Genomic DNA, 13774 nt, shown 5'->3' on the forward strand with positions numbered 1-13774 from the left:
AATGGTGAAAAAAGTAAGGTTCTACATTTAGGCAAGAAAAACCAAATGTACAGGTATAGTATAGGGGGTACCTTGCTCAATAGTAGTAACTGTGAGAGGGATCTCGGAGTCCTAGTGGACAATCACTTAAATATGAGCCAGCAGTGTGCTGCAGCTGCCAAAAAAGCCAACACAGTGCTGGGCTGCATTAACAGAGGGAAAGAATCAAGATCACGTGAAGTATTAATACCACTTTACAATGCCTTAGTAAGGCCACACTAGGAATACTGCATCCAGTTTTGGTCACCACGATGTAAAAAAGATGCTGAGACTCTAGAAAGAGTACAGAGAAGAGCAACAAAGATGATTAGGGGACTGGAGGCTAAAACATATAAAGAATGGTTGCTGGAACTGGGTATGTCTAGTTTAACGAAGAGAAGGATGAGGGGTGACATGATAGCAGTGTTCCAATATCTCAGGGGCTGCCACAAAGAAGAGGGAGTCAAGCTATTCTCCAAGGCGCCTGAAGGCAGGACGAGAAGCAACGGGTGGAAACTGATCAAGGAGAGAAGCAACCTGGAACTAAGGAGAAACTTCCTGACAGTTAGAACAATTAACCAATGGAACAACCTGCCTCCAGAAGTGGTGAATGCTCCAACACTGGAAGTTTTTAAGAAGAAACTGGACAGCCGTTTGTCTGAAATGGTGTAGGGTTCCTGCCTGGGCAGGGGGTTTATTATTATTATTATTATTATTATTATTATTATTATTATTATTATTATTATTATTATTATTATTATTATTATTATTATTAAATCTTCTAGCACATTTTACTTTCATATGTTGAAATAAACTAATTTGTTTGAACAATCATATTTAGATTTAACCCCTATTGTTTTCCCTTCCCAAATTTCTTTTAGAAATTTCTGTGGGCCCAGAAATTTCTTTTGTACCCAGAAAGGTACAAAAGGAATACAGATTCAACAATCAAGTTTTCCCTTAGTTGAATTTTTTAATTCAATCAGATTAATGTTGCCACTCTAGAAGAAATTGCTTCTTTCTGTTCATCTATAAAATGTAATTCTTGCTTCACTGCATTGATAGGAACAAAATAAGTTTTGTGCTCCAGTTTTATGTTTATGGTGATAATTGATGTTTACTTGAGCAATACAATTGTAACACAGAGATAATGGAATCCATATTAGCATTTTTAACAACCCACAAGAGAGCTTTGTCTAGATACAGGAATTTTTGTCAGACTTAAATTTATATACTCCCTGACTCCCAATTCTCAATGATTCTTTAACATGTCCAGGTTAATATCTGACCCAGAAGTGATAAAATCCTCCCTCCTGCCCCCAAAATCAGACTGGTTCTACATTTTATGCTGATCCTATAATTCTGTTGCTGCAGACTATTATTTGAAACCAATTTTATGCTCAATTTCATTTGATTTACTTTCCACTGAGTTGTTGGAGACGAGAAAGAGAAAAGAAACTTCACAGAGATTAGAAGTTCAAACTGGAGAAAGGTTTGAGAACATGGATATGTCCCTTCTTATCCTAAAAGTAGGAATAACTGAATAAAAACCAGAATACTACAGGTTTTGGATTCCTTAGGAAGCAGCTAAAGATAAATTTACACAATTGAAATTGCGAGAGCAATTCTCAACAGTTTTATTGTGGGAAAACATAAACTCATTTTGTTACCTGCTAATTCACACAGCTCACTAAGCATAGCACTGGATTTGTGTTTTATAAACTCTTTTCCTAAGGAAAACATTTCTGTTCTCAACTCAATGCATCATTACTACGGGATGGAAGTCGCTTTTTCCCTTGGCTTCCCAACTTTTACACATGCAGGGCTGTGGGAGGGGATGAAGAATTGACTGAGGTTCTAAGGATTTGGTGGAATTGGGCCCACTTTAAGTAATGGGATATGTGGTTTCTAGTGAAGTCACTTGCCCTTCAGATTGTATTTGGTTCATAGTTGTGAGATTGCATAAATAAAAATCAGAGCCTACAATAAAAGCTACCATTTGTTTGTTTTCCTTCTTACAGCATCAGATGACCATGTCTGAAGCACTCTGTGAAAGAAAGAAAATAATCCTGTACTCTTTCATCCTTTTGAGACCAGATAAAAAATGACAACAAAGAAAAGAGAATACATTTTTTATATTTTAAAAGTAATAAAAGGCTAAATTTCAGATCCTCCTGAAGTTTGAGTCCAGATCAAATGAACTCCTTATTCCTCCCATTTTTAATGTGCGAATTTCCATCAAATGAACTTGGTAATTTTCCAATGTTCTTTGAAACATTATTTTTTGATTGGCTGTCTTTATTTTACCTGATGCTGAATTCCACAAGCAAGGAACTGTTCTGACTATATTGGCCATTAAAACTCTAATACAGACCATCTTTCTTGCTCTCACCAATCAGGTGCGGAAAATCTGCTGAAAAGACTTTGAAGTTTTTATAGGTCACAGTATGGTAATGTATATCACAGCTAATTAATTTGCACAATCACTTTGGACAAATTGTCTTGATAGCAAACATCAAAGAGGGGAAAGATCAAAAGGCCATTGCTAGGATTAAATTGATAGGAATTTTAAACATTTTCCACCAGTCTCCATTTTTTTTAAAAAAAAATTGCTATTAATTTAAGATCTATCAAAAATTTTAAAAGCTACAGAGGCATAGAAGAAATAGAAAAAAAAATAAACATGAAAGAAAAAGCGACTAACAAAAAAGCAAGGAAAAAAGATATTTATAATAATTTCCAATCTTTGCAGGTGTTGCAAACATAATTACTATCTTTACCTTCCCATATTACATATTATAGTTCTTCTCTTCCTGTAAACAATCTCTTTAATCAATAAATCCTGAAATCAGCAGTTCATTTTTATTCATTTTTAGCAAAAGTTCTATAAAGAGTTTCCAGTCTTTGAAAATAACTTTAAAGATACATAAACCCATGTTGAAACCAAACACTTATTGAGGTCTTTCAATTCAGCATATCTACAGTAATAAATGTGGAGGAAAACACAAGGTTTCATCTTCATTGTTAGCATATAACTTTGCATTACATTTTTAAAAATATTTAAAGTAAGGTCACTATTTATATTTCCAATCTAGATGAACAAATCATCATAGTGAATGAAATCTTAGCAGGTTCAAATTTAATCTTTCAGGCCTAGTCTTTATGATTGGACTTGATTGTCCTTGTGTTGTTCTTATTCCTATACAGAATATCACGTTTAATGACGACTTCAACCCAAGTAGCACCAGCTCAGCTGACTTGAGTGGCTTAGGGACAAGTGGCTTAGGATCAAAAACCCCAGGATTTTCACACTGTGTAGTCGTGTCTTCTGATGAGGTATCTTGTCTACATGTACTTAAAGAGCAGGAAATGAGTTTGGTGCTCCTTCTGAACTAGTTAATATGTAAATATTATTATTGCTTATGTAGTTGTTTAGATCTGCTGTTTATAATCATTAGCTTAATGGATATGTTAAGCTACTGATCATGAAATAAAATTTAAAATGTGTGCAGGAAAGAAAACAGCTGTTATTACCAAATGAGTTTTAAATCGAGGAACAAGGAGAACACAGATAGATAGAAAACAATGTATAATCTTTAAAATTGTAACCTAGTACATAAATTCAATGGGACATAATATAAAATTGAAAATGCATATTCACCTACCCATGTTTTACAGTTTAACATGCCTTCCAATCAGAAATTAGAACAAATTCATATTGAATCTTGAAAACTGATTTTAAAGAAGAGTCATTTATATTACTAAATTGAGATATAAATATAAAATGCTATATTGCATTTTAGTTAATTCTCCATTATCCTTAAAAATGTTTGTACATATGTACAAAAATGAGAAAGAAGATTCAATTGGCTCTGTACCAAAAATTCTATAACATTTTGCTTTTTAAAATAAATTGCTAATAGTATTTTCAATTATGAAATCTGTTGCAGCATCAGCTCTTAGACTTTCAGATCTAGAGGGCAGAAACCTAGAATACCACTAGATGGCAACAAAGTCTTAAACAGCTTCTGTGTCTCTTTGTTGACATCTAATGATCATCTGCTCATCTGCAGCCCAGATCTGCAAGCTTTATATGTAGGCACTTTTAAATTCCTTGAATTTCTGTAATGTTTTATTTTCTGTTGTTTTTAATGCTGAATTTCTCAGAGCTTGGATATGATTGATGATGAGGTGAGACAATAATAAACTATTTGTTATCATTATGTTGCATGGTGTATTGAGTTCATTTAATTAGTAGTATATACTATAGTATATCTTACTATAAGTAAAAGGTTGTACAAGGTATAGTAGGATGTGGTTCTCAGTATGGTAAATATTGCACAAAATTTGATCAGATGGAACCTTTGTCATTCCAGACTCTACAAAATCAGCATGTGATAGTTTTGATAGATAAAAATAATATGAGAAAATAAGTTTTAGTTCTAATATTAAAAGGATTTTTCCAAATGTTTGCTCCCTCCAAAGAATTAAGCAATTGAATGTTAGGTTAGACCTAGCATCCAACTAGTTGCTTTCCTATAGTCACATTTTTATAAATGATATATCTTGTCAATTTTGATATGATTTCACAATTAATTGGGAATTTTATTAAAATTATGTTGAAGATATGCTACTATCACCATGATCTGATGGTGTAGCTCTTGTGAACTTTGTACTGCAAAACGTTTTTGTTATAGATTCTTGATGATGGACAATCTCCCAGGCACAGCCAATTTCCAAATTGTGCTGTTTCAGAATGGAGTGTGCAGCAGGTTTCCAATTGGTTGAAGAGCCTGAATTTAGAACATTGTATTTCTGAATTTACAGCCCATAATATAAATGGAGAATGTCTCCTTCAGCTGGATGGCAGTAAACTCAAGGTAATTGCTTCTTTGTGTTGGAAAAGTAATTTAGAATTTTATTATGAAAATATGTAATGGAAAATGCAATTAAAATCTTGATATATAGAGATGATAAGGTATAGCAATAAGGTCTAATTGCTGAAAAATTAAATTACACAATTGAAGTGTTAGCCATTGAAATTATAAAAAATTCATTACCTCTGAAAACCATACCTAGATGCACAGTGCTATATATTAAAATTAATAAATTAATATTTATTGTTTAATTTGTTATTTTTCAGAATTCTTTTATTTTGAAAATTAATGGCCAGAGATACTGCACCTCTGGACTTCAAGTGTTATTATCATAAATTAATTTTGACTCATGTTACTGTAGGAGATGACCAGGCTGAGCCCGAGAGAGGGGTCAAATACGTCCTAAGTCAGTGGTGGCGAACCTATGGCACGGGTGCCAGAGGCGGCACTCAGAGCCCTCTCTGTGGGCATGCGCGCCGTCGCCCCAGTCCTAGGTCTTCAGCTGGGTTTTATAAAACCTTTTCGCTTTAGGCCTCGATTGCCATGTACAAAAAAAAAGGTTCAATCAATCAGTCAATTTAAACTTCTCGCGGGGAAAAAAAAGATCTTGCAAAGTTGGAATTGATTGATTGACCTTTTTAGTCCCACCAGTCTGTTGTTACCACCCCAGCCACACCCACCCAATGGACCACACCCACCCGATGATGCATAAGTGGGTTTTGGGTTGCAGTTTGGGCACTCGGTCTCTAAAAGGTTCACCATCACTGTCCTAAGTCATAGTCCCTGTGCTCCCACAAAAGATCTAGGTCCAGCCCACCTTGAATTCCTTTCTATCCTTAACTCCTACAAATTTCTCTTGACTGTTAGTAGATCAGATTTTTGTAGAAAGCTTGCAATATACTCCTTTAAACTACCTGTATCCCTTGTTTTCCCCAATGCTTGATAGTTGCGTTTTTGAGTGCATCTCTTGATACCATTAAATAAATGTTATTTATTACTAATTACTAAATCCTATTAATATACAACTGGTTCTAGATTTACAATTGGTTGTTTAAAGACTATTCAAAGTTATGATGGACCCAAAAAAAGATACAACCTGGATTCAAACTTCTGATGGCTCCTTCCTTTCATGGTTGTGTGATCAAATGCTCAGCAACTTGCCCATGTTTATGGCTATTTTTGTGCTATTCCGTGGTAATATAATCACAATTTATGACTTTTTTGCCAGAAACCAGTGTTTACTTCTGTTTTCTGACAAAAAAATGACCATTGCAGGCAATGGGTTCACTTGATAACCAATTCACCTAACAACTTCTGTCATAAAATTGAGTTGCTCACATGCTAATAACCTGTTTAACAATCAGCATGACTTATTACTGTAATTCCAGGCTTAGTTACAGCCATAAGTCAAGGACCATCTATAGTTCATTTCCTTTGGCGGTTTTGATTTTAGAAAACACAGTTATATATTCATCTATTTTAAAATGCTTTTATGCCATCTCTTACAGCAAAAGCCTTACCAAAGTAGCTTATTAGTACAGAAGGATTTTTTTTCCCTTGAAAACATGTATACCAGACAAATATGCATGCGCATATAGATGTACCTATAGCTATTACAGATTGAACTACACATATTTTGCTCTCTTACTACATGGCCTTTTGCTATCACATAATTCACTATTTACCACTACAACCAGCTTATCAGGTTACATCTTATCACATCAAGCATTGCATTTTTATTGCTCTGCAAAAAGACTCTGGCATATTGGAATGTCTGTCACTCATATTGAAGCTCCTAATTCTTTCGGAACTAGATGTGATCGTTCTTATAATTATAGTTTGCTGCCAACATTTTGACATCTGGCACATGCTCTCAGCCAAGAACCCAACAGGTTCCACTGAAAATCAAGTATTTGAAATCAGCTTTAGTAGCATTTGTACATTAGGTGATGCCAGCCAAACTAGGCAGCATTAATCTAATTGCTGAATAATGATTGAAAGGTTCCTTTATATGGGTGCATGTAAAAGGAAACTGGTTAAAGTTAAATTTTAAAGAACCACTCCTCACAGCATATTTATTGTTTTTATAAATAAATCAGCACTCCTAATACTCCTTCCTCTTTCTATTTTCCCCACAACAACCTTATGAAGTGACTGGGCCACAGTCACCCAGCTGGCTTTCATGCCTAAGGCAGGACTACAATCAGTGGTGGGATTCAAATATGTAAGCAACCGGTTCTCGGTGTGGATGCCACTTCCAGAAGTCCATTCTGGGCCTGAGCAACAAAAAATTAGCTACTGGTTCTGCCAAACTGGTGCGAACTGGCTGAATCCCACCATTGACTAAAATTCCCCATCTCCTGGTTTGTAGCCTGGCGCCTTAACTACTAGACCAAACTGGCTCTCATAATAGATCCTTTGATCTGGAGAAACTCAAATGTGAATCAAAATTGAATCAAGTGTTTATTCTTAATGCATATTTTCTCTGTTAAAGTATTAGTAATAGTAGTTTTGCTCACTAGATGAGTTGCTTTGATAGATCAAGAATATTAATATTTACTATTCTATTAAAGACCATACTGTCTTGTACATATCTAAATTATATTTTAAAGGACCTGTAATTTTGCGACACATTAAAATGTTTATCTTTTTTAAAATATTAGTTCCTTGGTATGACATCTTCCCGGGAGAGAGCTGTGATTAAAAAGAAAATCAAAGAAATGAAAGCAAATCTAGAAAAAGCCCGCAAAGCTCAAAAGAAGATGGAAAAGGAAAAGGAAAAACTTAAGAAGAAGGAAAATGATCAGTTTTAAAGGAAGTGCAGAAAGCTGTAAAAGCAATCAGCAGAATGAGCAATGAGACCCCAGAATGAACTGTGCTTTCTAAGAACATGAAGACAATTTCGGAAAAGCAACAGTGAACACTGTTTTCTTCAATAAAGAGATAGCTTTGCACCTGTATCTGAAGCTTTACTTAAGGGAAACAAATCATGAGTAGCTATAGTTTCCTGCCACTGTAGAAATGTGGATACTTGGGATACTGTATATTCAGCAATTCATTATTTTTTAATGATTCAGCAACCCAGGATGGGATGTTACTAAAAATCTTTCACCTATCTATGCTGCCTTGGCATATCTATCCTCATTTGCATTGGGCCTCCTTCTTTGTCATCAGACACGGAATGATGTAACTTTTACACTGTGTATTAAAATGCCCCGGAATCAGGCCAGTGTTAAAAGATTCAATGGGCCTGCAAAGGTGAATAACCAGAGGTAAAATGTATATTAGTGACTACACATGGATAACAACGCCCATCAAAATTTCAATCTTTTCCTCTGCAAATGGGCTTCGTTTCACATCCGTGCTCAAGAGAGGATCCTGCTTCATCCCAGCATAGTGTGGTTTCAGGATCTGAAATGATACTGAAATAGCAGGTGCAGCCGAGTTCAGGCATCCTCTTTCAATGGGGGAAGGCAGTCATTTTCCTATCAGCATCCCACATTTCTCCCCTCCCAGGAACTAAAGAACAATGAAAGCAAGGCCTTAATGTGCTGTTTGACACTAGAGAGTAACATTTATTCTCTGAATTTATATGTACAGTTGGATTTCTAAATCTAAGTTGGTTTGTAATAAAATGCAATTTTTCAATGTTTTCCTTGAGGAAGGTATTTAATTACACTTTCCAGTAGCATGCTACCCTTTACTTTTTCCCCTTAAAAGAGCTAACATTTCTTTGAGCAACAAGATGATCCACTTTTTGTCTTTCCTTAAACAAGAAGCAGAAGTTGATTATATTCCTTGGCAGAGCTGAGGTTTCACCTGCTGAAATTGACTTTCAAAGTCACTTTGAAATATGTTTTCTTTTTTCTACAGAAAAGAAATTTTGCCATTTAAAAAGCAATGTGTTTTATAAACTGCCAAATCATAAAATATTGCCAACTGTCCTATGATAAAATACTGAATAAAAAAGCTATAGCTATAAAAATGCATTTTGGATGTTTTCCCCATAAGCAGAATAACCAGGTAGAATTGAAAACTCAGGCTTAAATAGGTGGGTCAAGGAATATTCTAGTTGGCTTAAGAAGAATTATATTTTTTAAGAATTGAGGGGATGATTCAGGTGAAAGTAAGCTTTTAAAAAATGTGTTATTTCATTGGACAGATTTAAGCATGCACTCAACTTATCCCTCCTTTAAAATCAATGGGATTTTAAAAATATTTTTTCTTTCAGTTGCAACCATTAATATTTTGCCAAATTATAAACTATAATATCAGTTTCCCTTTTAATTGATTCTAACTGAGTTTAGCATAGGGTTTTCTTTTGGTGATACTATATTACATAGAACTATGAACTGAAACTGTTTTGGAAACAGATAGCTGGCTTTAAAGTATGACCACTTAAAAGAAGTTTGTTGTTATCATTTAGCTAGCATTCAGATTTTATTTAAGGCCTACCTTGACTTAATTCTGGAATTTTTACAAAAGAATTTCTTAACTAAAGGAGCTCAATTTTCCATTTCAGTCTCAGTAGCTTTGTTATATGCCTGTTCTGCATGCAATGTTCTGTATGCCACATGCATTTTATAATTGTCAGGATTTTCATTCCTCTCCAATCCTATTCAGTAATTCTATGTTTGTATTGCAATATTCAGGTTGAAACCTGCAGCTATAATTACAAAACCCTGCCAGCATATCTGATAACTTGAAGGTCCTAATGCTTTTTTTTTGTGCCAGAAAGGACCAAGACTACAAAAGAAAAAAAAACCCCATCAAATGGAAGACACTTGTCTTGGAGGACATAGATTGAACAAAAAAACCTCTGAGAATGGTCAAATTCCATTGTTTGTTTATTGTAGAGGTTAAATGCTGTGTTTGAGCAAAAGAAGGGTATCTGAAAAACAACTTACATTTATCTCTGAAGTTAGTAATTGAATTAAATGCAGTTCTTCTGTTTTTGTAAGGTTTATAGACTGGTAATTTAAGATGGATGTATATTTCAGTAACATCTGAGGACATGTTCCTCTCCTTTATATAATTTATGTTCTTTATTTTGTGTTCCTAAAATTTCTGAGGACTATATATTGCTCTGTAAAATTATTTTACATTCCTTCTGTGTAAATTGTATGATGTTGAAGATAACTAATTTGATGTATGTTTTGCACTTATCCCCTTATTTTGTTTTATGTTTTGGGATAATTTTAGACCTAAGCATTGAATTTTTAAATTTTTTAAGGTAAAAGTAATTATTTATACATAAGAAAGAAATATATAAAATTAACATTTCTGTTGAGTAAATAAAAGATACATGAATTGCCATAGTAAAGGTGAGCCTGGCTGATCATATCTGCCTAACAACAAACTATTCTCTCTTACAAGTATACATTGTGGAAGACCTGCATTTCTTTAACTAGTGCTTGTTAGACAACCATTAAAGGAACCATTAGACAGTCATTAAATTATTCTAGATGTTGGCAGAATCTAGTGAACAGATATTTGAACAGGAGAAGGACTGCTACTTCAGAATGTAAGCTTTCAATGACCACTAAATTGCAGGGAAAAAAGTTGTAATATATCTTTGCTGACATGTATTGATTATCTGGATTGTTGCAGGATAACAGATAAATAAATGAATAAATAGATTTATTGATTATCTGGATTGTTATAGCTTTTAATGGGAAGCAAGAACAAGTCTTTCTTCCTTCTCTTGTTAAGTCAGAAACTGAAAATCATTCTAAAACTGATCAAATAATTATTTGGTTAGCTGACTGACTGCCTTTTCCTGGTCACATCTACTGATCCACCAGAGTGAGCAGGCAGGGTGTGTTGCGTGCCCCCTGTCCTAAGAAGGTATATCTGGGGGGATCCAGAAGAAGAGCCATCTCCATGGTGGCTCTCTCCCTTTGGAACATCATTCCTGCAGAGATTCGATTGACCTCCACTTTGACACTCTTTCACAAGGCCCTGAAGACCCTGGTTTTGCCAATGGGCCTGGGGAACTGAGAGTGGGATGGAGCCCATCAAGTGGCTTGTCTGATTGGTTGTGGTGGGGGGAGTTATTGGTTTTTATTGTTGGTATATTAGGTGTTTATTTTTGTAAGCTGCCCAAAGTCATTGACCGTGAAGGGGCAGCTATGCAAATTTTCTTATATAAATAAAATAAATGTACCCACAAACCAGGCTGTATCCAAACTACTAGAAAAATAGTAATTTGAGATTACTTGAAAGAATTAAAATCAAAAGAAGATTAGCAATCCTTGCCCTGAAAATTGAGGTCCTTCTCCATTCCTTTCTTATACAGGATTCATCTCTAATGTGATGATTCAAGAGCTTCTAAACCTTCACTTTTGTAGTGGGAACATTTTTGTATTTTGGTTGTTGTGTAAACCATCTGGAGGCTCCCAATATCTATATAGTAAACTTTTAATGATACAAGTCTGACTCAAAAAGGGGCCAGGGAATCCTAAAAGACATGTAAGAATTCACCAAAGCCTATAGGTAGTCCAGTTAAAATATCTGGAAGGATAATTACTTGCAAAACAATCCTGTGTACTGGTACTCTTTGATGTGTGTCTTTCCCTTTTTGGAGTATAAGCTTTGTTGCTTTTCACTTATATTGCATCTTTCCTGATTTAAGGAAGAAATTGTTGAGAAATAAAAAAAAAACCTCTGATGCTAATCTTCATTAAGCTAGTCTCAGCAGTTGGTTAAAACAGTTGTGAAACTTAAAATCCAAAAATACTCCTTGAATTACTATTTAACTTTTAAAGCTTAACTTTTTGTCCAAAGGCATTGGTTGACATTTTGCAAATTATTCAACTTAAAGGGTAGAGGAAAACTCTTTAGCAAGGATATGTTATTTACAAAGATACAGAGTGGCCTCTGTCTTACTGTCTAGCACAGGGGTAGGCAACCTTGGCTCTTTTATGACTCGTGGACTTCAACTCCCAGAATTTCTGAGCCAGCATAGCTGGCTCAGGAATTCTGGGAATTGAAATCCACGAGTCATAAAAGAGCCAAGGTTGCCTATCCCTGGTCTAGCACTTGCACTTTGACTCACTCACAGGAATTGGTCCTTGGCATAAAAATAACTAGTCAGAGAGCTTACTGCACTATTAGCCTGCTAAGACAGTAACAGATAGCAGCAGTTTCCAGGGTGCTGTCAAACAGGCATCTGAGTAAAGAACGGTTTGCACTGCTAGCAGTTAAGGTTTTGAAACTTCTCTGCCAATGGCCCATTCAAGAAACTACTTTCATTATAATGTTCTTAATCAAGGGAAGATACTTACTCATTTATATATCTTTACACAGGAGTCCACTTGGGTGTGAACAATTAATCATATATACAACCCACCAAACCTCAAAAGTTGCTTTTAGCCAGGAGGCACAGAATGAATTCCTGTGAATTAATAAATGAAGCTGTCTGTTATAAATTTAATAATGTGGGTTCTTAGATTTTAAGAAAATTCCTGAAGTTACATTTGTTAATGTTTCTTTTGATATCTTTAATATCAACCAGTATTTTATGTTGCTAAATCGTACTTGGTTAATGGCTGTTTTTTATTTTATTGTACTTGTGTGACACTGGAACAATATCTATTTGGACATCTGTGAAATAGTCTGAAAAGGAGCTGTCCAATAGTGTCTTAGACATAAGAAGTGACATTCTTATACTGGAAGACACTTTTGTGAATGTAAATTATGCAATACATGTAACTTATTAATCATTGAAATTTATTTATTTTTATTGTTAATTACTGCTTCTTTCACCTGAACTTTTGGAAAAGAAACTCTACCAACACTATTATGCAATAACCAATTATTCCAATAAACTTGCTATCCTTATCATTTATATGATTCTGTGAGGGTAACAATGGAAATGTAAGTAATATGGAAGGCAATAGTAATACACGTCTTTCTCATGGTAACTCTCCCCAAGCATGTTGGGGGGGGAATCACCTTAGAAAAATGTCAGAATATGTATTCATAACTTGTTCATATTATCCTGAAGTTATCTTCATAATGCTGTGACAAGACAGAACAAGTAAGAAAATGTAACTTAACAGAATCCAGTGAAATTATGCTAATTCTGGGTGGAAGTGCTGCTTAATTTCAGAACACTGAGACAGCTCACAGTGGTTAGTTTTGGATGGAGTTTTGCTACTTAGGGCTAGGATTAACTTGAGAATATTAAAGCTGATCCCCATAAAGGACAAAAATAATTAAAATGAAAAGGAAGGAAACTAAATCAGTACACTGAAAAATTCTCAAAAATAGAAATATTTTATCACTGTTTCACATTTTAGTTCCTGTTTTTGTAAAGCCATATTCTAGAACAAACTATATTCCTAAATTAAAGCAGCTTAAGTTCAAATCCTCTCTATGCCTGTGTCCTGCGGCTTTAAACTTTGGTTTATTTGATCAAAAAGGAATGAATGGCAGAGATATGTTTGGAGGTTTTAATGTATCAATTGCATGTAATCCTGATATTTAATTTTGTACTTCTAGGGGTCATATCTGTTGCATGGAAGATGCTGAAGCAGTATGTTTGTACTTTCAATTTTTCCTTAAATAACTTCCCAGGAAAATATTATCTCTACATTTGGAGGCATAACACAAAAAAGGCAGTTGCCGTTTGTATTACAGATTTTTAAAGTTTGTGATTGATTTGTTATTGTATATAACTTTATTGCCAACAAGTATTGTTAGACAATGAATACAATAAAAAAACATCAGCTGAAATGATCATTTTGAAGTGTGTAGTTACCATCTTGCCTAAGTTGTGGAAAAAATCCAAATCAGACTGAAATGTAATTCTGTCCTTAGTGGAAAAGAAAATAAACTTCAGTCTTGAACTAAAAGTATGCTGCTCCTCCAAGAAC

The 13774-nt window shown here is 34.6% G+C and overlaps 1 protein-coding gene across 1 annotated transcript in view; it reads left to right on the top strand.

The window, feature by feature from the left end:
- The window catches only part of PPP1R9A (protein phosphatase 1 regulatory subunit 9A), a 78407-nt gene extending 70660 nt beyond the window's left edge, over window positions 1-7747 (top strand). Inside the window, 4 exon segments of the mRNA XM_029283273.1 lie at window positions 3226-3354; window positions 4186-4209; window positions 4716-4898; window positions 7559-7747. Coding sequence (XP_029139106.1) covers window positions 3226-3354; window positions 4186-4209; window positions 4716-4898; window positions 7559-7747 — 525 coding nt within the window.
- Window positions 7748-13774: the final 6027 nt, after the last annotated feature.

Source organism: Protobothrops mucrosquamatus, unplaced genomic scaffold, assembly GCF_001527695.2.
Source record: "Protobothrops mucrosquamatus isolate PMUCROS unplaced genomic scaffold, P.Mucros_1.0 scaffold45, whole genome shotgun sequence".
Taxonomy (NCBI): Eukaryota; Metazoa; Chordata; class Lepidosauria; order Squamata; family Viperidae; genus Protobothrops; species Protobothrops mucrosquamatus.